The following is a 26,053-nucleotide window of genomic DNA, read 5'->3' on the forward strand; positions in this document are numbered from 1 at the left end:
TCTCTGGTACACTTTAAAGACTCAAGACAGCCAGTGCTCACCTCTCTCTCATACCAGTTAGCAGCTTTATGGATGGGGACAATGGACTCAATGGTAGTAAGCTCATCTGTGTAAGTTTTGACACGGATCCTGGAGTTATACCGCAAAGAAAGAAAGTTGTACACAATCTGAAATAAAGAAAAACATGGAAAAAATAAATCATTGGATAAACATCACCAAGCACAGGTTTTATGGGAAACACTCTAGAAATGGTAGTTAAGGTGTATCTAAGGTAAGGTAAAATAAAAACGTTACCTAAGGAAAAACAGAGAAGCCTCCAGAGGCTTCCCACGTCCTTCTGGCCCCCACCGTTGCCACGCATGAACCCCCCGAACATATTCCACAAGAGCTTATTGGATATGTTACTCTGCTGTACACCCTCACCCAACCCCACACTGAACTCTTTGTCAAATTTCTCTTTCCTCTGATATCGGTCTTCAGCTTCCTTTCATGACAATGTTAACGAGGTAGTAGTTCTGTCAATTAGCGCCACCAAAATACCAAGAATTGATGAGTGTTGGACCCCCCTTGGAGAATATGGTAGATGCCTTGATGTTTGGCAGAAGGGTCCAGCTGAAAGGTGTCAAGTTGCCCTGAGATTGGCTCGGCTGTTGAACAGGTTATTCTCTGAATGGCCTTTACCATCTGGGATCAGTGAGATTATTCACAGTTCCATTTATGAATATACTTTATTGTATTTGAGGCAGGGCTCATGGAATGGCGCTGTCTAGGGATGCTGAAAAAATTCTGCGGAATTCCATTTTACGCAATTCCAGACGGAATTTGATGATTCCGTTCCGCCGCAACGGAATTGCTATATCACTATAGCGAAATTTCCGCGGAATAATGCGAATTTCCACCAATACTACATGCTGAAGCCAGCCTGGCATGTACCATTGTGATATACCCAAGAGAATCTCTCTCTCTCTCTCTTTCTTTTCAGCTTAAAACCATCAACGGATACTGGCGGAATTTCACAGGCAATTTCGGAATTCCGCCGGATTGAAAAAGCAATTCCGTTCCAACTAAACAGAATGACCAATTTCCGCCCAGAATTGGGGAAAATACAATTCCGCAGAAAGCAGTGACCATCCCTACTAGAGAGAGCTATAAATCCCAAAGCAAGCTCATTTTTCTCTTGGATATATCACAATGGTACATGCTAGGCTGGCTTCAGCATGTAGTGTTGGGGTGGTATAGCGGTGAGGAGAGCTGCCTTCCAAGCAGTTGACCTGGGTTCGATTCCAGGCCAATGTATGCGAGTTGGCTTTTGACATCCTACAAATCCCTAAGCAAGCTCATTTTTCTCTTGGGGATATCACAATGGTACATGCTAGGCTGGCTTCAGCTTGTAGTGTTGGAGTGGTATAGCGGTGAGGAGAGCTGCCTTCCAAGCAGTTGACCTGGGTTCGATTCCTGGCCAATGTATGCGAGCTGGCTTTTGACATCCTACAAATCCCTGGAAGACAAGACAAGACAAGAGAGGAGGAGGGAGGAAGGGATACCTCATGCAGGTTAAAAAAATAAAAAAATAAAAAAAAAGACCAGGGGAACAGCAACTAGGTGCTATAGGCTATCATTTAGCATAAAAAAAAGTCTTATTTGCGATTACTTTAATTTTTCCGCCAGAATACGTAATCCCGCGGAAATTCGCTAAATTCCGCGGAAATGTCATAGTGACGGAATTTAGCGCTGGCGGAATCTGCAAATTCCGGCGGAACGGAATTAGCTGGTTCCGATCATCCCTAGTGCTGTCACACTATTCATTCATTATTTTGTTGGAACACTGTGCCCATCAACACAAAGCGGGTAAGAGACGCCCAGGAGTGTAAAAACACATAAAAGAGAAAAGGGGGAGGTGGCTTACCTCAATAATGGCAAATATATATATTTTTTATTTTTTTTTAATACATGCCGGCAACGACATTTTGTGTGTCTTTACCTACTTCCTCCGCCCAAATAAAGTGCCAAAGGGTTTCAAAAGCCAGATGCAGAGTGCCTCATGACGTCACGACTACACCACAGCCCGGCCAGCACCTGCACAGTGATGCCCGACTTTGGCAACCCGGAAGAGGCTGCCGGGGGGCATTTAGGAGAACGGGGGAAGCGGTGGGCATCAGGACAGCTGACAGTATATGCCTTCTCCCCCCGTTTCTCCATCTTAATTTTGCTCTGGCATCCTCCAAGCAGCAGGGAAGCATTGTGGCAGCTCTGGAATGCAAAACACTGTGGTTGGCACTGCACTTCTCTCTTCACCTCTCCTCTTTGTGATAGGTTGGCTCAGTGGCATAGGTAGAAGCAGAGTACCTCTCTGTGATAGGTTGGCTCAGTGGCACAGGTAGAAGCAGAGTACCTCTCTGTGATAGGTTGGCTCAGTGGCATAGGTAGAAGCAGAGCACCTCTCTGTGATAGGTCGGCTCAGTGGCACAGGTAGAAGCAGAGTACCTCTCTGTGATAGGCTGGCTCAGTGGCAGAGGTAGAAGCAGAGTACCTCTCTGTGATAGGCTGGCTTAGTGGCACAGGTAGAAGCAGAGCACCTCTCTGTGATAGGTTGGCTCAGTGACACAGGTAGAAGCAGAGTACCTCTCTGGTATAGGCTGGCTCAGTGGTACAGGTAGAAGCAGAGTCCCTCTCTGGTATAGGCTGGCTCAGTGGCACAAGAAGAAGCAGAGCACCTCTCTGTGATATGTTGGCTCAGTGGCACAGGTAGAAGCAGAGTACCTCTCTGTGATATGTTGGCTCAGTGGCACAGGTAGAAGCAGAGCACCTCTCTGGTATAGGCTGGCTCAGTGGCACAGGTAGAAGCAGAGCACCTCTCTGGTATAGGCTGGCTCAGTGGCACAGGTAGAAGCAGAGCACCTCTCTGGTATAGGCTGGCTCAGTGGCACAGGTAGAAGCAGAGTACCTCTCTGTGATAGGATGGCTCAGTGGCACAGGTAGAAGCAGAGTACCTCTCTGTGATAGGCTGGCTCAGTGGTGCAGGTAGAAGCAGAGTACCTCTCTGTGATAGGCTGGCTCAGTGGCACAGGTAGAAGCAGAGTACCTCTCTGTGATAGGCTGGCTCAGTGGCACAGGTAGAAGCAGAGTACCTCTCTGTGATAGGCTGGCTCAGTGGCACAGGTAGAAGCAGAGTACCTCTCTGTGATAGGCTGGCTCAAAGGCACAGGTAGAAGCAGAGCACCTCTCTGTGATAGGCTGGCTCAGTGGCAGAGGTAGAAGCAGAGTACCTCTCTGGTATAGGCTGGCTCAGTGGCAGAGGTAGAAGCAGAGTACCTCTCTGTGATAGGCTGGCTCAGTGGCACAGGTAGAAGCAGAGCACCTCTCTGTGATAGGCTGGCTCAGTGGCACAGGTAGAAGCAGAGCACCTCTCTGGTATAGGCTGGCTCAGTGGTACAGGTAGAAGCAGAGCACCTCTCTGGTATAGGCTGGCTCAGTGGTACAGGTAGAAGCAGAGTACCTCTCTGGTATAGGCTGGCTCAGTGGCAATGGTAGAAGCAGAGTACCTCTCTGTGATAGGATAGCTCAGTGGCACAGGTAGAAGCAGAGTACCTCTCTGTGATAGGCTGGCTCAGTGGCACAGGTAGAAGCAGAGTACCTCTCTGTGATAGGCTGGCTCAGTGGCACAGGTAAAAGCAGAGTACCTCTCTGTGATAGGCTGGCTCAGTGGCACAGGCAGAAGCAGATTGCCTCTCTGTGATAGGCTGGCTCAGTGGCAGAGGTAGAAGCAGAGCACCTCTCTGGTATAGGCTGGCTCAGTGGCACACGTAGAAGCAGAGCACCTCTCTGTGATAGGATGGCTCAGTGGCACAGGTAGAAGCAGAGTACCTCTCTGGTATAGGCTGGCTCAGTGGCACAGGTAGAAGCAGAGCACCTCTCTGTGATAGGCTGGCTCAGTGGCACACGTAGAAGCAGAGCACCTCTCTGTGATAGGCTGGCTCAGTGGCACAGGTAGAAGCAGAATACTTCTCAGGCCACACTACGAGCCTCCTCCCACCCAAAGATGACGCAATAACTCAGCCGTCATTGCAAAGACAGAAAACTGCAATGGTCATTTTAAAAAAATTAGGTAGCCCTCACTGCATCCTTCCTTACTCAGCGCGTCTCGTCTCTGCTGAGGGGGCGCAGCTTCACATGTACTGCTAGTAGTGATGTGAGATTGCCTGTAAGACATATGAGCTGGCTGGGAGCGAGGATACAGGATGGACAGGGTTTTAGACTTGCGCAGGCGCACTAGTGGCTATGTGAGATGAATTTAAAGCGGCGATCCTCATCTACACCAGATAAGGTGACCCCAGGGAGGGTCGTGCTCGCTACTGAAAGTGAAGGCGTGGATCGTCTCACACAAGGACTGCAATTGAAAAGAGGTACTGATTTTTTTTTTGCTTCACATCGTAAGTCCTTTAAGTGAGAAATGTAGTAAGACTTGAACCAATCTATTTATTCAAGCGCTTGTATTAATAACAGGTTGTTTTTTTTATGTAACCTTACCTCAAAGCGGTTTTCTCTTGTAGGGATGTCAACAGCGGTCAGGTCAGCTAGGTTCTTAAACTGAGCAGTCGTGTGATCACGGAGAAATGTTATGACCGGTATCACGCCATCAGGATGGATCATGATCTCCAACTCTCCAAAACATGTGACCTAGGAGGCAACAACAGAGGTCACAAAACCGCTAAGGCCTGGAGGCACAGTACAACACTTTCAGCTGAGCTGTGGGATCACCAGCAATCCCAAAAGTGCTATGCTGATGAAAGTGAATGGAGTGGAACTCACGGGAGAAGTGCGATTTGGCTAGATCACAATGGTGGGTCCTGAAGAATTTTTGGAGCAATTGCGCTCCAATGCAAAAAATAAGAGCACTGAAAGATTCATCTTCAAAAGCAATTTTGCAGCGACTTTGTGGGCAATATCCATGTGTAAATTACGTTTTAAAGTGGACCTGAACTCAGAACTTCCTCTCTGCTCTAAAAGATACACAACAGCATAATAACCTTTAAACAAAAAACATTTCTTTGTTGCAGCTGATACAAATCCTAAAATATATCTGCAGTGTTTCTACTTCCTGATTCATGGAAGCAGACATATTGTTAACATCCAGTGCTTTCAAATGAGCTTATCTGCCATGGCCATCATGTGACACAGGGGAGAGATCAAATAACAACTTGTGATTAGGCACAGATAAGGGGGAATTAGACTAAACTCTCTAAATACATACAGGGTACATTTCTCTTGTTTCCTTCTATCCTGTGCACGAGTTCAGGTCCACTTTAACTACTTTCTGGGTCTTCGGAGTTCCATTTCCCCCCAAATCTGGCATGTAGCTCCGTCCCCTAGCACAAAGGGTCATCGGCGCCTCTTTTTTTGCTAGGGGGCGGGGCTACACACCAGAAGTCAGTGGAAGGGGAATTCGGGAGACCCGTTAAGCAGTCTAAGCTTTACACCAGGAAAAAAAAGTGCAAATCAGAAGTGCTGTACAATCCCCGCTTGCAATGGCGGTACAAATCGCGCTGGAAATCGATGTAGCAAATGCTAGAAAAAGCACTGAGTGCTTAGTATAGCGTTTGGCGATCTGTAGTGAGCCCCAGGCATTACAGTACACAGGCCAAAGCTTAACCTCAAATGGAAACAAAAAAACCGACAGGGTCTCTACCTAGATTTGGGACCAATTTTCCCTAATCAATAAGAGCTACACTTAAAAGCAGGGCTGTGGAGTCGGAGTTGGAGTCGATGTTTCATAAACTGAGGAGTCGGAGTCGGGAGTCGGATGATTTGTGTACAAAATCAACAGCCCTGGTAAGTATTAGACTAAGGAGTCGGAGTCGAGGAGTCGGAGCCATTTTGGGTACCTGGAGTCGGAGTCGTGGTTTCATAAACCAAGGAGTCGGAAGATTTTTGTACCGACTCCACAGCCCTGCTTAAAAGCACAACGTCTTGATCTAATCAACCTTCATCGAGAAGAGTCAGCATCTGTGCTTGTCCTTATAGCTTCTGGGCTTACCCATTCTGTTAGAACAAAGCATCGATGTCTGCAAATAACCACTTTATTGCTTTATATCTGCAGTATAAAAAAAAAACAGGTCACATTATTGCTTCAGGCAGGAGCACCGTGATCTGTCCCAGGGATTACTGGGAACGGCCTGGATGAATATCTAGACTTGTGAAAACACAAAGGGACAATTACTCCACTGTTCAACTGGGCGGGGAAAACTGCATTATCCTGGAGTATGCGTCTGATGAAAATGACACCTAAACGCCAGAAAGTACAGATTAATGTAGCAACTTCCTGATCGTTATAAAAACAAAACAAGCCGTGACATCAGCAGAGCGGCAAGTTAAACAGAATGATTTTTCTCTCATCGGTTTTCTGAATGTCTCATTATATGGCAGGAAATCTAAATGCAACTAGTTCCTGTGTCAGAGTTCACCTCAGCTACACCAGTGTAACTATGCAATTCTGCTTTGTGCAATGCAGAAGGAAAGAATGGCTGAAAAGGCTGTAGCTACTAATAAGTGCATGCAGCACAACATCGACAATGGAAAGCAATACACAAAACACTGTATCCTGTAACTTATGCAATTTAATCTAATGCCTGTTACACACCATGCAATTTCCCATCAGATCGATTGGGTCAAATTGATCATTTCCGACAGGTCTGATCTGATTTCTAATGGATTTTCTATTCACTTCTGTACATAATCGATTAGAAAAACAATCAGATCAGACCTGTCGAAAATTATTGATTCGACTCAATTGATCTGATGGGAAATTGCATGGTGTTTACCCGGCATAACAGTTGGGTTCTGTTCTCTCCTGAGTTCGAATGCTCTGGCTCCATAGCAATATAAATGGTCCTAAAATCTAGAACTTGGTCAACTGAAAAAGCAGAGTGTCACCTGTTTCCAGAGACAACAGAGTATGAGACAAGTGGATTGTATGAACCAAAAGGACAACAGGGTGCATTTTATTCTGCTATGTTTAGTTATAATTATGATGCCAATCTACTGCTGCAAAATGAAGGCTCGGGGGAGAGTTACTGACCTGCACTTGCTGGACATACTTGGGCAGGATTTCTGCCACATACTCGCCAAACGCAGACAGCTGGTTCTGCAGAACTTTATCCACAGGCCGAATTGTTGCTAAAAAGCAGGAAAAAAGGACAAAGATGCAATAAAGAAAAAAAAAAAAAAAAGACATAAGCATATAATGTTAGCTTGATTGCTTCCTTGTTACTGGTTATATAACTGCAATCCCAGATGTGGTCAGTTACATACACACAATAAAACCAAACTTAAAGAGCACCCAAGGCAACATGTGACATAATAAGATAAACTTATATATGTACAGTGCAAACATATTAATAAGCAGGCTGTTTTACTTGTTTTATTTTGCTGCCTGAAAGTTACTTTCTAGGCATGGAAGTGACAGCTTCTGTCTTGTCAGTGCCTTGTTGGTTATATAGTAAACATCATTGATAACCAAATTGCAGCCATAAAAGTTTTCCTGGCAGAATACAACTTTGAGGGCAGGGAGAGATAAAATACACGCACGATTGACTTTTTTCTAACTCTGGGACACTTAATAGGCTGCCACTGATTAGAGACAGTAAGGCTGGTTTCACAGTGGGACGTTACAGGCGCACGTTAGAGCAGCCTGTAACGCAGCCCACCGCACAGTAATGAAAAATCAATGGGGCTGTTCACAGTGCGGACGTTGCGTTACATTGTAACGCTGCGTCACAAGACAACGTACTGCATGCAGTACTTTGGACGCGGCTGAGCCGCGTTAGACTGCTTGCACATGCTCAGTAATGTGGGGGAGGAGTGGAGAGCGGCCAGGCACATGGCTAATTAATATTCACTGCACGTTATGACGTGCAGTGTTTACTTCCTGGAGCAGCCACTCTGTGCGGCGATTGGCCGGCGGGACCACGTGATGCCGCATGCGCACAAGAGTGCGCATCACTGACGCCAGAGTGAGCTGTACAACGCGGCTCACTCTGACGTCCAGATCCAGCACCACCAGGCGTTCCGTTAGGGGGACGTTATGCGACCTTAACGCCCCCTCTAACGCAACGTCCTGGTGTGAAATTAGCCTAAAACATTCAACCTACTTAATAAATGTTTAAATTTAAAAGAAAACGATGGGATACTTAAAGTCATTTTGAGGACTAGGAGGTTCACTTTAAAGGGAACCTGAATAGAGAGGGAGATGGAGGCTGACATATTTAATTTTTAGCTGCCTGGCAGTCATGCTGACCCCTCTGTCTCTAATGCTTTTAGCCAAGGACCTTGAACAAGCATGCAGAGCAGATGTTTCTGACAAAAATCTCACTAGATTAGCTGCATGCTTGTTTCACTTGATTCAGGTACTACTGCAGCCAAATAGATCAGCAGGACAGCCAGGCAACTAGCATTGTTTAAATGGAAATAAATATGGCAGCTTCCATATCCCTCTCACTTCAAGTTCCCTTTAAGCTAAACATGTTATTTTAGTTCTGGACTAATTAATTCCGCCTCCAGTGTGAAACATTTGATTTGCATCTCCTGTCATCTCCTACTAAAAAACAAGCAAACAAACAAAACAACAACAAAAGTTCCCACACAGACGATTTCTGAATTCTAAGATCTTGTAATAAAATGTAGATCTCCCGACCTCCTCTTAGAAATACGCTATTTGCCTGATTGGGTGGGGAGTGAAGCAGGGGTGGTATAATCTGGGGCGTACATTTGAATACGGCGCTGGTAGACTTGGGCGCAGGATCCAGCTGTTAAATGGCTGGTCCTGCTTCTGCACAAGTCCGGGGCGTTTTAATTACTATTCCCCCTCCAGGCCGACATGGATAGTGGGGGAATGAAATAATTCGGCTTCCAGCGATTGCTGGAGGCCGAATTATTGTGTTTTTTAAGCAACTTCGGCTCCATCTTCTGACGGAGCCGACCTTCCTCACTGAGCGCCGCTATAGACTGATTCCCATTACAGTCTATGGCGGCGCTGGCTGCGCCCAAATCTAGCAGCGCTGAAAAGCACTGCTCCGAATCTGGGAATACGCCCATTTACGTTATCCTTTTAACATCCCTGCACAAGTTATTTCATTTTAGACAACTTGTGCCAGGGCAGTGGGGGCCGTCTAAACTTCTAAACTCTGGTGCCTAGCACAGCCATGCAGAGCAGCCAGTGAGCTGCTGCTGTTACCTGTCTGGACGACTGGATCACCTCCTCCTCCACCCATAGCAGCGGTGCTGAACTTCGGACATGTCTTCTGGGGCCCAATCACATGATATGCTGTGATCGGGATCAAGGGAATGGTGTCAACACCACTCGGTGGTGGAAGAGGAATGGTGAAACAAACAAACACAGAACACTTATATCGCGCTTTTCTCCTGGCGGACTCAAAGCGCCAGAGCTGCAGCCACAAGGATGCGCTCTATAGGCAGTAGCAGTGTTAGGGAGACTTGCCTAAGGTCTCCTACTGAATAGGTGCTGGCTTACTGAACAGGCAGAGCCGAGATTGGAACCCTGGTCTCCTGTGTCAGAGTCAGAGCCCTTAACCATTACACCATCCAGACTCTTCCATCATCCCTCTTCCCCCACCGAGTGGTGCTGTAACGCTGACACCATCCCCTGAAACCCGATCACAGCATATCATGTGATCGGGACCCAGAAGACATGTTGGGATTAAATCACTGCTGTAGGGGAGGATAGAAGAAGCCAATTCAGCAGTCTAGACAGGTAACTATAACAGCTCCCTGCTGCCCTCTCTGCATAGCCTGCAGGAAAAATGCAGCCCTGCATCCTAAAAGGTTAAACCAGGGCTGTGGATTTGGTACAAAAATCATTCGACTGCAACTCCGACTCCTCTGTTTATTAAACCACCGACTCCGACTCCAGGTACCCAAGATTGCTCCGACTCCACAGCCCTGGGTTAAACTACATAAAAATCTGTGCTTCACGTATCCATATTTATAGCTTTTTTTTTTTAAACAAAGGTGGAATTTCCCTAAGAAGCCATTAATCTTACCTAGATCTATCAATGCATATTATATTCTTAGTAGTAGACCCAAGCCCATTTCAAAACGGGCTCTAGGTCTGTCACTCTCCGCCGCCCCATGTCAGTGCCCGTACACCCGCCGCTCACCTCCCTGGCCCTGTCCTCCTGTCCGGGTCCGTACTGCGCAGTAGCAAAAAGCACGGGCCCAAGGACACAGGGACAGGTGTACGCAGGGGTTTTATTAGATAAGATGCATAAAGAGATTTTCTTTTGTAACACCGGTCAAAATTAAGTCTCATTAAATCATTACTGGATTTCTAGGGTAAAGATGAGAATTTTGTGATGAAGATAGAGCAGCTTACGGTATGTCTCTGCAGTTGTCCCTTCACATCGCACCTGCGGGAGCACGCGGAGAGCAGACGCTGCAAAACAAACACGAGACAGTGAGATTATCTACATACAGCACAACTCCACCAACAGATTAGTAAAAACTATAAAAGGCTGTGTTACCTTCAAGATGCATTACAGTCTGGTATAACAAAGAATTAAAAAGTCTTCTAACCTGCTTTTGTTCCAAAAGTAATATCATTTGTGTGAAAAATCACAATTGCCTCTACTTCCATTGAGCTATTGTAGAGCAGCCATCTTTCACAATAATGTAATATCCAGACCAATGCGAAAGCACAGCACTATTTTAAGACTATCTTAGTGCATCGGAAAAAAAAAGAAAAAAGGAGGAGGTCTCCAGCCCTGTGTCCGGCACTCAGAGATAAAAGAACAATCTTGCGTGAAAAGCTCAACCCTTTTCGACCAGCGATCTGTCTTTTGAGATCACTGCGTTTGAGAGCATTGTTCTCCCCACTTTCACAGGTCGCAGTGTAAACTCATTCCCACTATAAGTGGTTAATATGCACACAGTCATTATATTTTTGATACCTGAAACAACTGATCAGGATTGTTCTGGCCATCAGTTTGAGGCTTGTGAAAACATATAAAGAAAATGGATGGGTGGATGGGTGGGTAGGATAGATGGATGGGTGGGTGGGTAGGATAGATGGATGGGTGGGTGGGTAGGATGGGTGGATGGATGGATAGATGGGTGGGTAGGATGGGTGGATGGATGGATGGGTGGGTGGTTGGGTTTGGGCAATCAACCAACGTGGAATTTTTGGGCCAACTTTTTTTTTTTTTTACAAAAGCACTGTGGGAAGCCTCCTGCTTCTCTTATCCATAGGGGTGTACAGGCTGCAAAAGATGAACTGCGTGGACACGATTGTCACTCACTGTCAAGAGATTATCAGTTGATTGTTGGTAAACCATTTGGTCAATGCTGCCGAAAACCAATGGTAAAAGATAAAATATCTGTATGGAGCTGTGGAGGCAGAGAACTAGCAGAACAGCAGGGCAATAGTAATTGTTTAATAAAAGATGACAGCCTTCATATCTGTCCCAATTCTGACTATGAATTGACATATAATTTATCAAATAGGCAGATTGTGCTTCGACTGAAACAGTTATTTACATCAGCATAGCCAGAAAGAGTCAGGGACTAATTAGCCATGAGGTTGGCTAAAACTGTTGCCAATACACTTATAGATGGGAGCCAGATGTGCCGAAAAGATTGATCCCTCTTAGATCACATGACCAGAGAGGGATCAAATCCTTCCATAGAATAGGCATCAATTTTTAATAGATTTCAGTGTGAAACCTATAAAATAAAAATATCTATCAAACTGCAGCGTTTCACTGTTGAATGCAGTGCAACGCTTAAAGTTCTTATCTGCAGTGACGGTCATTATCCCCTGCGCGACGCTAAACGATGTTCGTGTGATGGTGGGAACAATCACTCGTTGAGGAACAAATTTTCCCTAGTACTGTCACTCACCCAGGGCTATAGCCTGGTCCGTCGCTGCACAATCCACCTGTGGATCACCACCTCCACATACAGGAAACTAGAAAACGAATGAAGGAGGCACTCAATTGGCGATTATTAAACTTGCGTTTAATCGATAAAGCTGCTCAACACGACATTTTTGGGGTTTCCCCTTCCTCAGGTGTACACCTGAGGAAGGGGGAAACCCTGAAACATGTCGTGTTGAGCAGCTTTATGGATTCAACACGCACTCATTGCACAAAGTATCATCGGTCATTGAGAAATTCACATCTTGGGTGCGGGTCTTAACCAGAATGTGCATAGTTGACAAATTGTTTGTTCATCTATAGTTGCTCTACTTGGATTCCTCCCTAAATTGACCCTAGACAGTGACATGGGCATGAATTGATCCATGTACAGTTTTGTAATGAGCAGCAGTATATAAATGTAGAATAATGTCACTGGAAGGTGAACCAAGCTTTCCCCATGGAAGATCAGGGGGTACAGCCATGTACACAAACACACTTGTCAGGTAGGGTGACCCATCAGACAGTGAACGGCTATGCTACTGAGGGCAGACACCCACAGCAGCCAATCAGATCTCTCCTTACCGCAGTCACCTCAGTGAGAGGTGGAATGAGATTGGCTGCTGGAGGATCCTACTCATTGCACTGCCTGTGCTGAAGCTCCAGCATCGGAGGAACTACAATTCCCAGTATACCCCATCCTCTCACCTCCCCGGAGCAGAGCCCGTGCCGCCCGAACTCCAGCCAGCATCGTCCCCGGTCTCTGACACACAAGGACAAGCCCTCCTGCCCGGGTCAGGTCCGCCAGAGAATCTCCTCCGGGTAACTTCCGGCGCGACGGAGCAGGGGAAGGAGAGTTCCGGGGAGAGAGAGGGCGACAGGAGGAGCGACCTGAGCGGGGACGGTAAATCCGGGTGACACTAAGCTCCCCCCAGTAACAAGAGAAGTGAGTGTCCCCTTCCCTTCCCAGCATGTGTTGTTTGGTCCACACATAAAGAGGACCTGTCCTCAGCCAGATGCTCACAAAGTGACAACCATGAGGCAGGTGAAGCAAAACCACTACAAAGTGGACCTGTCCTCTACAGCCAGCTGTTCACCAAGTGACAACCATGAGGCAGATGAAGCAAAACCACTACTAAGTGGTTCTGTTCTCTTGTGGCAGCTGTTCACCAAGTGACAACCATGAGGCAGGTGAACCAAAACCACTACAAAGTGGACCTGTCCTCTACAGCCAGCTGCTCACCAAGTGACAACCATGAGGCAGGTGAACCAAAACCACTACAAAGTGGACCTGACCTCTTCAGCCAGCTTCTCAACTAGTGACAGCCTTGAGACAGGTGTATCAATCCACTAAAAAGTGGACCTGTCCTCTTCAGCCAGCTGTCACCAAGTGTCAACCATGAGGCAGGTGTACCAGAAGCGGGTACCCAGAGTAACCAGTTAGATCTCAGCTGGGAAAGAAAACATGACTCTGGTGCTCTGGAAAAAGTCTTAACCTTAGCTTCATTTTACATTGAATAGATCAAGCCAACAGATTTTAAGAAGTAATCAGTCATGGTGATGTAAAAAAGGACAGGTAGAAAAGAGATTTTAGTTGGACACTGGTATTTTTTTTTGATCAACAGGAAGAGGAATTTGTGCAGAGCCAGACACTTTCACAGGACGCATCAGATCCAGAAGCTGATAATTTGATTATTCAAGCTGTCAGTTAATTAAGCCATTTCTAGGAGTTATTTTTCTTAATAACTTCTTCCCAGCTAGTTTAATAACCTAGCGCTTTACCTTCAGCCCTCCAAACTTTATGTGTTGTGACACTACTTACCAAACAAGCATGGTGCCCTTCTCATTTGAAATGCTTGCCAAAGCCATGCCTGACATTATAGACCATTGAGGGAGTCTAGTTGCAAGAACAGCCAATTTTTGTTCTTAAGTGGCTGCAAAGATAGAGGGTAAGTAGCCTTAAAGTAAATGGGAACCACTGTTTAAAAAAAGCCAGATACTTACCTGTGGAGAGGGTAGGCTATGGGTCCTAATGGGCCTTCCCTCTCCTGTGCCCCCTGGTGCTGCGCTGTTCCCGGGAGCAGTATTTGACTAATTTGGTCAAATACTGCTCCTTCCGCCGGCGAAGGTGACTTTGGCAAGTCTTCAGGAGCCCGAGTGCTCCCGAAGACGGGCCGCTCCATACTGCGCATGCACAAGCGTCCTCTATTATGCAATCGCGCATGCGCAGTATGGAGATGGCTGTCTTCAGCAGGACTCGGCTCCCAAAGACTTCCGAATTACCCCGCAGCGGGGGATTTAAACGGTGGAGCCAGAGCTGCACCGGGAGAGGAGAGGGAAGGCTCATTAGAACCCAGAGCCTTACCTCACCTTAGGAAAGTATCTGGTTTCTTTTTTTTCTGAAATGAGTCCCATTTACTTTCAAAGCCTTGCCCCTGTCATCAGAGTGTCTGGGACACTGTGATGACGTTGTTGACCACCTCTGTAATTAAAAAATGCCCAGATAGAAACCCCAGTGTAACATCATTGCTAGATAGGGTTAGTAAAATCTCCTAACTCTACCCCCCTCACACACACACCTACACCTGTAGTATACTGCTATCTACACCAACTCCCTTCCTAAGACAAAGTTCTTTCTTAAAGTACACCTGTAGCAAAAAAAAAGTGCCCAAAATGAGTACTTACCCAGGTAGAGGGAAACCTCTGCATCCTCCAGAAGCTTCCACCGCTCTACTCCACCTCCGCACTGAGGCCCTCTGAAGCCAGTTGACAAGGGGTTGTAGTTAGAGCTTGGCTGCTCTGCGCATGTGCATCTTGCTCCTGTGCACTAGCTCGAAGCTGAACGGGCTTAGCTTTTTTCACGGAGCCCGAGCGCCAGCTATTGCATAAGCACAGACTGTCCTGCACCTGCGCAGTGTGGCCACGCTCATTCTTGTAGGGCAGCGAAGCCCCCAACTTCGAGTGAAGGGAGACGGGGAAGCCTATGGAGGGTCCAGAGATAAGTATCTTGTTTTTTTCACCTTGAAAGTCACAGGTTTGCCTAAACTATCCCTTAACACTAATGAAGTTCAAATATAGAATACCAGAGGCCTGGTCCCATCCCCTAACACTAACCCACAGAGTTCGGCTATAACATAGCCAACCCCGGTGCCGATGTCCTGAGTTCAGCTATTTGGTAGCTGATCCCGGGTACTGCATACCTGATATCCAGAGCTTGGTTATATAGTAGCTAACCCCCCAGCGTTACACAGCTGATAGCTGACACTCAACTACATTATAGCTATCATATAGAAGAGGAGGTGAAGAGGCGCACAGTCGGTGTATAAAACACTTTAAAAACAATAACATTTGAAAGGAGGAGGTGGCTTACCTCATAGACGACAAATCACTTTGGATAAAGAAGTTTAATGATAATTAAGCACAGGCAATGCGTTTCGTGGGATCTAGCCCACTTCCTCAGGCCAAATAAAGTGCCGCTCTGTCTATAAAGCCGCGTTTGGGACACCCCCCGAAGCTTCCCCCTTTGTCCTCAAACCCACCGATACAACGGGCTTGTGAGATTTGCTTTTTTGGTCATGCTTGCATCATTGTACGAGTTCTGCTGTATATCACGTGCAAGTATGGTCCACGCCTGCACAGTTGCAAGAAACCTCTCATGCACAGTCCAAGGTAGAAAGATGACCAGCACCGCCCGATTCTTAAAATTGCAGATGTTTATTCACCAGAAAACGTGAATAACACGTAGCCAGCAACATCCAAAATGCATATAAGGATGTAACATACAGCTCTTTAGTATTTATAGCTCTTGGCTGCAGGAGATGGTTCAAGATATCAACAGGACCTAGGATGTGCCTCCATTACAGCCCAATCTGCCCACACAACGGACAGTTGCCGTTTCGAACGGGTAACCCGTTCTTTGTCAAGTGTTCAGCATGCATACCTGAATCGGACAAGCCTCAAAGTAGTGCATCATCCATCAGGAAGTTCGGGATACTCCTCCTCTGATGTCAGCATTAGATACACGGCGGGGACTCGCCGCTCTAAGTTTACACGGCGGTGATACGCGGCCATGATTGGAGTACTAGGTGCGCGGCGGTGATGTGCAGTGCACTACTTTGAGGCTTGTCTGATTCAGGTATGCATGTGGGTGTGGAATTGCCTGCAGTTTCCCATCAGGTCCGCCTTTTAGGTGATTGTTGCAAGGTGGGGGGGGGGGGGGGTGTATAAATAGGGTGCAGATGCTGTTGACATGCTGAACACTTGACAAAGAACGGGTTACCCGTTCGAAAAAGCAACTGTCCGTTGTGTGTGCTGTTTGGGCTGTAATGGAGGCACATCCTAGGTCCTGTTGATACCCTGAACCATCTCCTGCAGCCAAGAGCTATAAATACTAAAGAGCTGCATGTTACATCCTTTATATGCTTTTTGGATGTTACTGGCTACGTGTTATTCACATGTTTTCTGGTGAATAAACATCTGCAATTTTAAGAATCGGGCGGTGCTGGTCATCTTTCTACCTTGGATTCTATTAAGTCCCTGTTTGCCACATGGACTAGACCTGGCACGACCAACCAGGGCTGTGGAGTCGGAGTCGTGGAGTCGGAGTCGTGGAGTCGGGCAATTTTTGGTGCCTGGAGTCGGAGTCGGGAAAAAATGCACCGACTCCGACTCCTAATGAATTTGTAACTGTAATTAAAATAGAAAATATGATAAAATGTTCTATTTCTCAGATAAAAGTCATTAAAAATAATGTATATATACAGTATATATACAGTAATAGCTGTGCTTAGTCTACAAAAATGAAATAAACCAATCAAAATTAGTTACTTGTGTTGCTTTAATAAAGCAGTCCCCGTATTTTTAAAGTCAGATATACATATCTGATTGTGACTGTATATATGATGTGTACACAGGAATCTCTTATATACACTAAATAACATCTATGCTGTAAGAATAAAGCCTGATGTGTAGCCATGTCACTAATAGAGATGGTCAACGAGATGGAAATAATTCTGCATTGATGCTGATTTATGCAAATGTATGCACTCCCTTTGCTGATGAAATCAAATAATTTGATATGTTATTAAAATTTGGTTTGGTGACTACAAATTAAAGGGAAACTGAGACGGATGAAAAGTAAAGTTTTATACATACCTGGGGCTTCCTCCAGCCTTCTTCAGGCTAATCAGTCCCTCACTGTCTTCCACCAACCGGATCTTTTGCTATGAGTCCTGGTAATTCAGCCAGTCAGCTCTGTCCGGCCACATGCCGCTCCCACAGCCAGGAACATTCTGCACCTGTGCAATAGTGCTGCACAGGTGTAGTATGCTCCTGGCGGCGGAGTGTGTGCATGCGCACTACGCCTGACTGGCTCAAGTACCTGGACTCATAGCAGAAGATCCAGGTGGTGGAGGAGGACAACGAGAGACTGATTATCCTGAAGGCGGCTGGAGGAAGCCCCAGGTATGTATAAAACTTTAATTTCATCTGTCTCAGGTTTACTTTGTTACACAGTAGTACTATACTCTACATATGCACTCCCCACAGAGCTGCAGGGAATCCACTGAGAATGCTGTGCACATTGAACACAGAGGTGTTGTCTGTTTACAATCTCCTCATTCCCCTGCAGAGTACCTGCACACCACTCTTACATGTACCCACACTTACATTGCCTAGGGCCTGATCCATGTACAGATTGTGCATGAAGAATGTGTAATAGAGGAAGAATCTCCTCATTCTCCTGCAGAGTACCTGCACATCATTCTTACATGTACCCACACTTACATTGCCTATGGCCTGATACATGTTCTTTGTTCCGGTTTGTACCTTTTACAAGTACTCTTACCAAGGACTAGTTTTAGTCTAAAGGGAATAAATATAGTAGTCTACATATCCTTCTCACTTCAGTTGTCTTGTAAAATTCCTAAGCGTTGGCAGTTAAGAGACGAATTTCATGTTACATACTTTTAATCAACAAAATTGTAATATGCAAATTAGAGGAGTCGTGGAGTCAGAGTCGGTGGAATCCTAAACTGAGTAGTCGGAGTCGGAGTCGGTGGATTTTTGGACCGACTCCACAGCCCTGCGACCAACGAGGCAAGTCAAGGTGTGCTGTTTGAGAAGTACAAACACCTCTCATGCACAGTAACATGTTGAAAAGCTTTAACGATGATTGCACTCTTTATTTACAAATAGAACTGTTGCTATAAATATGCTAATTTTGGAAAATATATGACTATTGTAGTGTTTTTGAATGTCCCCTTCTACATACTATTATACACCTCTTCATTAAAAATAGTACCTTGGTCATTTTACAAAGCAATCACTACCTTGCATTGCAAATGCAGCAATCACTACCCAGGTTACAAATGCAGCAATCACTACCCCACATTACAAATGCAGAAATCACTGCTCCAGGTTAGAAATTCAGCAATCACTAACCACGATACAAATGGAGCAATTACCCCACATTTGAAATGCAGCAAGTATTCTAAATAAGAAATGCAGCATTTACCCCCCATATGAAATGAAGCAATTACCCACGTATAAAATCCATCTCCCCTATAGTGCAGTTACCACTGCCTCCAACTACCACTGTTCATTGGGTTTTATCAATGCAGCACATGTGAACCTTGATTGAGAATGGCTGGATAAAACTGTAAACTTCCCTGAGGGACAGCTAGTGACAGGATTGTGTACTCTGTAAGGCTCTCTGGAAGGTGTCTAATACATAAAAACAAATTATAAAGTACCATCCTGTTCATTTTATTGCTGAATATAATGTTTTATATCTTTTAGGCACGTCCGGTGTAAAGCATGGACCCTTCAGAAAAGCCAAGTGCCAAGAATTTGGCTGGCACCACAGATGAGAATTATTTTGTGACTTACACATTTACAGACCGCTCACATAGCAGCCGGGTGGCGCAGAGCATCATGAAGCTGTGTATGGAAGATGAGCTGTTTGCTGATGTCACCATCCTTGTGGAGGGGAAGGAATTCCAGCTGCACCGCCTTGTCCTCTCTGCCCAAAGCTGCTTCTTCCGCTCCATGTTCTCTTCCAATCTCAAAGAGGGGCGCAATCGGGTCATCCAGCTTCAGGACATCAGTGCCAGCGTTTTCCAGCTACTGGTGGACTACATCTACCATGGCACGGTGAAATTGAGGCTGGAGGAGCTGCAGGAGACATATGAGGTGGCCGATATGTACCAGCTGATGGCGCTCTTTGAGGAATGCTCCCGGTTTCTGGTGCGGACAGTACAAGTAAAGAACTGTCTGCAGATCATGTGGCTAGCGGACCAGCACAGCGACACGGCGCTGTACACCGCGGCTAAACACTGTGCCAAAACCCACCTGTCACAGCTGTATGACACTGAAGAGTTTCTCAACTTACCTCTACGGCTACTGACTGACATCATCGCAGGTCAGTGACTGGCAATACATGACTGAATCTTAATGGCATAAAGGGGAGGGGGGGGCAAACATGGGCCTTCTTTATAAATTAAAATCTAAAGCAAGAACCGTTTTACTCTGCAACATCAAGTCAGGTTACATTTTATTTTTGGACTTTAACTTTTGTTTAAGTAAACCTGAGGCAAACCTCGGCCTAAAATAATAGATACCTCTTCATGCTCAAGCATGGCTGTATTTTACCAGTATGAGTATGGATATTCCTGCCCAGTAGCACATGCCTCTCTGGTTTACTGCACAGGTGTGACCGTCTGCATGCAGGCGCAAGACGGCTGTGCTCGTGCATGAAGAGGAGCGCTGTCACAATTTCTCTTGTCGGATTTCTTTTGGGGGTCTTTATGCGGCAATGGGGGGGGGGAGGGGGGGACCAGGACGACATGGGAAGCCTCTTTAGGGCCCAGAGGCTTCCCTCTTCTTAGGTAAGTATTGAGGGTTTTTTTTTCATTTTATTGGCATCCGGTACTCTTTAACCATTTCAGCCCCCAGGGATTTTTCACTTTACGCATCCAAGCAATTTTCACCGGCAGAGGCGCTATTCGTGACCTTGAGACTATACTGTGTACTCCTATCTGTTTATTGCCTGAGGAAGCGGGAACATACCCGTGAAACGTGTTGCACTGTTTGTTTTGGAGTATATTAATAAACCTGTTGTCATAAAACTGACGGTATCTTGTCTGCTTCGGGAAGGCGAGTCCACCACCACCTCCTGAGGGATTTTAAGGCTTTTAGAACCTTTTATCCTGCTGGCGCCTCTGTTCACTCTTACATTATCAATATCCACCTCTGGTGGAGGGGTGTTGCCCCTTATTTCCTTATCTACAGAGAGCGACTTTTAATCCTGAGTGAGGACAGGTCTAATCTCCTCACCTGCCTATACAGTGGTTACCTAGGAGGTAATGCACGTTTGTGAGTATATACATTATATACTTTTCATTTCCAACCCTTTGTTTTGCATACTACACTATATTGGGCTCTCGGTATTTCTTTTGTCTTTATCAATTTTCACCTCCCATTCATTCGCCAATAACTCTATCACTACTTATCACAAATAATTGATATATATCTTGTTTTTTACAGCCACCAATTAGGCTTTCTTTAGGTGGTACATTTTGCTAAGAATTATTTTTTCCTAAATGCATTTTAACAGGAAGATTAAGAAAAAAATTGAAAAAAATCATTATTTCTCAGTTTTCGTCCATTATAGCTTTAAAATAATACTTGCTACCATAATTAAAACCCATGTATTTTATTTGCCCATTTGTCCCGGTTATTACACCATACTTTATTTGGAAATAAAGGTGCATTTTTTTCAGTTTTGCGTCCATCACTATTTACAAGCTTATAATTAAAAAAAATGCTCGTAATATACCCTCTTCACATGTATATTAAAAAAAAGTTCAGACCCTTAGGTAACTAATTATGTTTTGTTTTTTTAATTAAACATTTTATATGGGTAATTTTTTTGTGTGGGAGGTAAACAGTTAATTTTAAATCTAATGTGTGTTTATTTTATAAAAAAAAGTATGTTGGTGTAGTTTTTTACAGTGAAAATTTGTTTTTTTTAGTCGTGGAAGCTTCTAGGAGGTATAAGGAGGACGGGAAACTTTTTTTTTTATCTCAGAAAGACCGCAGCCTCTGAAAAGAAGCTATCGGTCTTTCTACCGGGGAACTATGTTCCCATTCATTGATCTCCAGGCTAACTGGGAGCGGCACGGGAGTGCGTGGGCGCGGGCCGCAGCACAGCAGCAGCCGCCTGGACGTGACAATCACATCCAGGCAGCATAGATGGTTAAGGTGCATGCTCATGCACAATTACTGTTGCCCACAGAGATCCGGACTCAATCCCTCGGCTGACAGTCCGGTGCTAAGTTCTCTACTGACATGTCACTAGCATATAGCCTAGCAAAGCAGTTCTGTTGCTATGCTGGGGGCCAACAAGTTGGGTTAGTAGGGGAACAATAGACTTGGCCTACGCCTGGCCGAGACAATCCACCAGTCTGGACCTCTCGGGAATGCATTAGGGAAGGTCAAGTCCCACCATACTCTTTAGACCTCCTGCCTCTGCAGAGAACTATTCAGCGCATGTGCAAGGCTAGAGACATGTTCTTTTGCTGCGGATGAGGGATGATGAGCAACACATGATTGAGCTGGAGGAGGGAAGGAGCAGAACAATAGCATCGGCATGCACTTTGACAAGTGGATCTGGATCTCTCACCAATGAATTGGGGCGTCTTGGTTTTACTTTCAGTTTTGAATCTGTTTTTGTTGTGAGCAAACACTTTAGAATTCTTGAGAATCCTTGTTTATTAAACAGAGACCTTATTGTTTTTTCTGTGACCTAATAAGTTTCTCTGGACAACTTTACTGTTTTTTGTTTGTCTGTTCTGTTTTCTTTTTTTTTTTTAGTGCACCTGTCTTTGTGAAATCAAGCTCGGAGAGTTTCCTTCACCTCATTAGCACCTTTAAATAAATTATCTTTTTTGAGATTGTGCACTGCATTTGACCTCCGCTGGCAGAACTTGTGCTGTAAATTCTTGGAATGCTTTGATGTCTCCCTGCTAGCAGAGGATATATAAACTAAAAGCAGAAGTCCTCTGTTATTGTCTCACACTGCCCACTAGTGACAAGTAGCCCTAAATACACATTACAGCAGTAATAATTAGGCCTATACACGCACTCATCATTGTCGCCCAACGGGGATCAGAACCCATCCCCTCGTGCGACATTACTGGGATAAGGTCGTGCAGATTTGTTTCTGGCCCCTCCGTGCATGCGCAATAGAGCTGACTGTCACGACTAAGCCAGATTTCCGGGACTAATTGTGGCCGAATGGCGGCACACAGGAGGATGGCGAGGGATGCATCAGTGCTCATGGTGCTAGAAGAAGCCTCGGGTGAGTATGAAATCTTTTTATTCTGCGATATCAGGTAAACTTCAAAGATTTAAAAGGTTGGAGAGTGGCAGATGTGTTTTGGAAGGGTATTTCAGAGGAGGGGTGAAGCACATGAGTACTCTTGTATACGAATGTAAGGAGGTCATTCTAGAGGAGGACAGAAGAAGGTCATGTGCAGATCTGAGATTTCGGTTGGGGTGGTATCTAGAAACTAGTGAGGGCACGTGCAGGGGAGAGAGAGTGTGCCTCCAACATAAAGCCTGATTGTATGATATGAGATAATGCTTTTATAACGCCCCCTCATTTATTCTCTGATTATTCTTTCTTACCATTAGATGGCGTTCCTTGTTCTCAGAATCCCACCATCGCTATAAAGAGCTGGATCCATTACAACAAGGAAGAGCGGGAGGAGTTCTCTGAATTGCTGCTGTCTAGTCTGAAGGTAACAGACTTTAGACAAGACAAATAACATTTATATCGCGCTTTTCTCCTGACGGACTCAAAGCGCCAGAGCTGCAGCCACTAGGACGCGCTCTATAGGCAGTAGCAGTGTTAGGGAGACTTGCCTAAGGTCTCCTACTGAATAGGTGCTGGCTTACTGAACAGGCAGAGCCGAGATTCGAACCCTGGTCTCCTGCATCAGAGGCAGAGCCCTTAACCATTACACCATCCAGCCACTACTGACCTCTATGCCAGTACAGAACACTTGCAATCCAATCCACTTACAATGCAATCCAGTAGATGAACGTAAATGAACTCCAGGAACCAGGGAAAGAAAAAAACGCAAACACAAGGAGAGCCAACATAGTGTAGTATTTGAAGTGTACCCATGGGGAACCTCTGTTCAAAAACTGGATACTTACCTAAGAAGTCTCTTGATACAGTAGAGGATACATGTCATACTCCGGCCCGTGGGCCAAATTTAGCCCTTAGAGCCATTACATTTGGCCCCCAAGTTGTTTCCCCACTTTGCATTATGTTTGGCCCATTCTAGAACAACAGGGATGTTATATTGGAGGTGAAGCCCTAGATCCCCAGGGAAAACATGTGGGGGAGGTAGGGGGTAGCACTTAACACTAGGGAACTGTATAGGGGTTGGAGGGGGCCTGGGACACCTGGGAACTTTACAAGCGATCAAGGTAACCAGTTGATATTGAGGTTGGTCCTGTGGCTAGGTCCCAGCATTCAATTTCCCACTTTGACACCCCTGCCGTAGAGGCATTTCCGTGCTGTCCCGGACCACCGTTGCCACTTACAAACTTAAAGAGCTTGTTGGATTTCAGATCCGGGAAGCTCTCTTCATGCACAAGTGCAACCACATCTGCACATTAGGGTGGAGCACCTGCCGCTTCCTGCTACTGGGCAGGTGTGGCTGTGTTCGTGGGGTTGCAGCACAGACTAGTGCATGACAGATCTTCCAGAGGGCCCCGGTGAGCGGCAGCAGCTGCGAGGAGGACATGGGAAGCCTATACAGGATCCAGGGGCTTTTTCCTCTTCTTAGGTAGGTATCTGTTTTTTTACTTTGAAATGCTGGAAAAAAGAAGCTACTAGATTAACACTTAAAACTGGGTTGCTAAAAGGCAACCACAGTAGAGGGCAGGTGGAGAATATCATCCCCATGTGAATCTTGTCATAAGAGCCTTATAGGTGTTGTTGGTTGGTCTCCAATACAAATACGGGTCAGTGGACCAATGTCACAGGAGGGAGCCCCTCTCTATGGGAAAACGGATGGGTGGGAGGAGGTGCCCCAAAAAGAATTTTGAAAAATTGTAAGAATAATTAGTCTTACCTCGAGTAAGTGATAGGGTATCAAAACTCAATTGTATTGGACACTTAAGAAGATGATGCGTTCCATGGGTCATACCCATTTCTTCAGGTCAAGGTTACAGAGAACAGCAGGGACTTGGACCAGGGAAAGGTGCTACAAGTCCCTGGTTTTCCTTGTAAAAACACTGTAACCTTGACCCAAAAAAGTGGGTAAGACCTGTGAAGTGTGTTTTTTTTTAAGTGCCTAATAAAATTGAGTTTTGTTACCCTGCTTCTTACTAATGGTAACATTAATTTTTCTTACTATCGTTTGTTGTCTAAAAAATTTTTTTTTTATTTGTCTCCTCCCACCCCATCCAATAATGTTCTTGGGCAACGTGCAGTCACCCCACCTGTATCAACTAATACATTTGAGCAGTCTTGTGCTTTATCCAAAAATGTCAAACACCCGCTCTCCTTACTTGTATTCTTACTTTCTACATTCCTGGCATGCCCACTATGCACACAGAAATTCTGTGAAAGGGGCCTTATCAGTGCAGAAAAGTGGAGTCGTGGACCATAGTAATTGGTCAGGAGTCAGCTGTTGAGTGCATCAAACATTCTGATTGGTTGCTGTGGACCACTTCTTTATTTTTGTTTTACATTTTTTTGTGCAGTTTAGTTTGAATATGTGTTTGCCAAAAGATTTCAACATGCTTGATAGTTTTTAATTGTTTTTTCTTTTGAAGGAAATTGGTGAAAACGTGCACATTTACCTCATTGGGAAGGAGGAGTCTCGCACACACTCCATTGCCATCTCTTTACACTGTGCTCAGGATGACTCTATAAGCGTTAGCGGACAGAACAGTCTGTGCCACCAGATCACCGCTGCCTGCAAACACGGGGCCGACCTGTATGTGGTGGGGGGTTCTATCCCCCGGCGAATGTGGAAATGCAACATGGAGACCATGGACTGGGAGCGCTGCGCACCCCTGCCCAGAGACCGCCTGCAGCACACCCTGGTGTCTGTCCCCAGCAAGGATGCCATCTACTCCCTCGGTGGTAAGACGCTACAGGACTCTCTGTCTAACGTGGTAATTTACTATCGTGTGCAAGACAACGTGTGGACAGAAACCAGCCAGCTGGAGGTGGCCATCTCTGGTGCGGCTGGGGTCAATCTTAACGGTCATATCTATTTAATGGGAGGCGAGGAGAACGATTTGGACTTTTTTACCAAACCTTCGCGTCTCATTCAGTGTTTCGACACCAGCACCGAGAAGTGCCACGTGAAACCGTACCTGCTGCCTTTCGCCGGGCGCATGCACGCCGCCGTTCACAAGGACCTGGTGTTCATCGTGGCGGAGGGCGATTCGCTCATTTGCTACAACCCCCTTCTGGACAGTTTCACCCGCCTCTGCCTCCCCGAGGTATGGAGCTCAAGGCCCTCGCTGTGGAAAATCGCCAGCTGCAACGGCTGCATCTACGTATTCCGAGACCACTACAAAAAAGGGGACGCCAATACCTTCAAACTCAACCCCGCCACTTCGGTGGTGACAGTGACCAGCGGTATACGCTTCTTGCTGACCAACCTGCAGTTCTTGCTAGCATGAGGCCTGCATTGGCAATGTAACATTAGCTATACAAGTTGTTGATTTAAAGGGGGTCCGACCCCCTAAGAGCAGTGCGAACATCACCTGAGCTGTATCAATCTCCAAGAGAAAATTCTAAGATCGCTATAATAAATAGTGGGACCAGAAGATTGATACCGCGGGTTTGGTGTGTGGTATATTGAACTATCATTGATTCCTCTCAAATTTTATCATGTTCCTTGTTACATTCAGCTAAAGTTAAATTTAACTTTATGAGGTTAAGATCTGAACAGCCGAAGAGGAAAAGAAAACTTTGCTTGTTTTGTTATAATGTTAAAGAGAACCCGAGACGAAAAGAAGATAAGGATTTATACATACTTGGGGCTTCCTCCATATGGGCTCCCTGTGTTTTCCAGCTGTAGCCGGTACTACTA

General features: G+C 45.6%; 2 protein-coding genes across 2 annotated transcripts in view; one reads left to right on the top strand and one right to left on the bottom strand.

Moving 5' to 3' along the window:
* Nucleotides 1-12,756, bottom strand: part of NDUFS3 (NADH:ubiquinone oxidoreductase core subunit S3) — a 28,041-nt gene extending 15,285 nt beyond the window's left edge. The window contains exons 1-5 of the mRNA XM_068261030.1: nucleotides 12,633-12,756; nucleotides 10,388-10,447; nucleotides 7,076-7,173; nucleotides 4,528-4,677; nucleotides 42-167 (exon numbers count right to left, since the gene is read on the bottom strand). Coding sequence (XP_068117131.1) covers nucleotides 42-167; nucleotides 4,528-4,677; nucleotides 7,076-7,173; nucleotides 10,388-10,447; nucleotides 12,633-12,675 — 477 coding nt within the window. The 5' untranslated portion in view covers nucleotides 12,676-12,756. The remainder of the gene's footprint in view (nucleotides 1-41; nucleotides 168-4,527; nucleotides 4,678-7,075; nucleotides 7,174-10,387; nucleotides 10,448-12,632) is intronic.
* Nucleotides 12,541-25,795, top strand: KBTBD4 (kelch repeat and BTB domain containing 4). Its single transcript, XM_068261029.1, has 4 exons — nucleotides 12,541-12,870; nucleotides 18,723-19,344; nucleotides 22,620-22,726; nucleotides 24,780-25,795. Exons 2-4 carry the CDS (start codon nucleotides 18,741-18,743, stop codon nucleotides 25,638-25,640), a joined length of 1,572 nt encoding a protein of 523 aa, XP_068117130.1. The 5' UTR covers nucleotides 12,541-12,870; nucleotides 18,723-18,740; the 3' UTR covers nucleotides 25,641-25,795.
* Nucleotides 25,796-26,053: the final 258 nt, after the last annotated feature.

This window comes from Hyperolius riggenbachi, chromosome 11 (assembly GCF_040937935.1).
Source record: "Hyperolius riggenbachi isolate aHypRig1 chromosome 11, aHypRig1.pri, whole genome shotgun sequence".
Taxonomy (NCBI): Eukaryota; Metazoa; Chordata; class Amphibia; order Anura; family Hyperoliidae; genus Hyperolius; species Hyperolius riggenbachi.

Coding starts and splice junctions, on each gene's coding strand:
- KBTBD4 (XM_068261029.1), top strand. CDS start 18,741: ATGGACCCTTCAGAAAAGCCAAGTGCCAAGAATTTGGCTGGCACCACA. Junction 19,345..22,619: donor ACTGACTGACATCATCGCAG/GTCAGTGACTGG, acceptor TCTTACCATTAG/ATGGCGTTCCTTGTTCTCAG. Junction 22,727..24,779: donor TGCTGCTGTCTAGTCTGAAG/GTAACAGACTTT, acceptor TTTCTTTTGAAG/GAAATTGGTGAAAACGTGCA.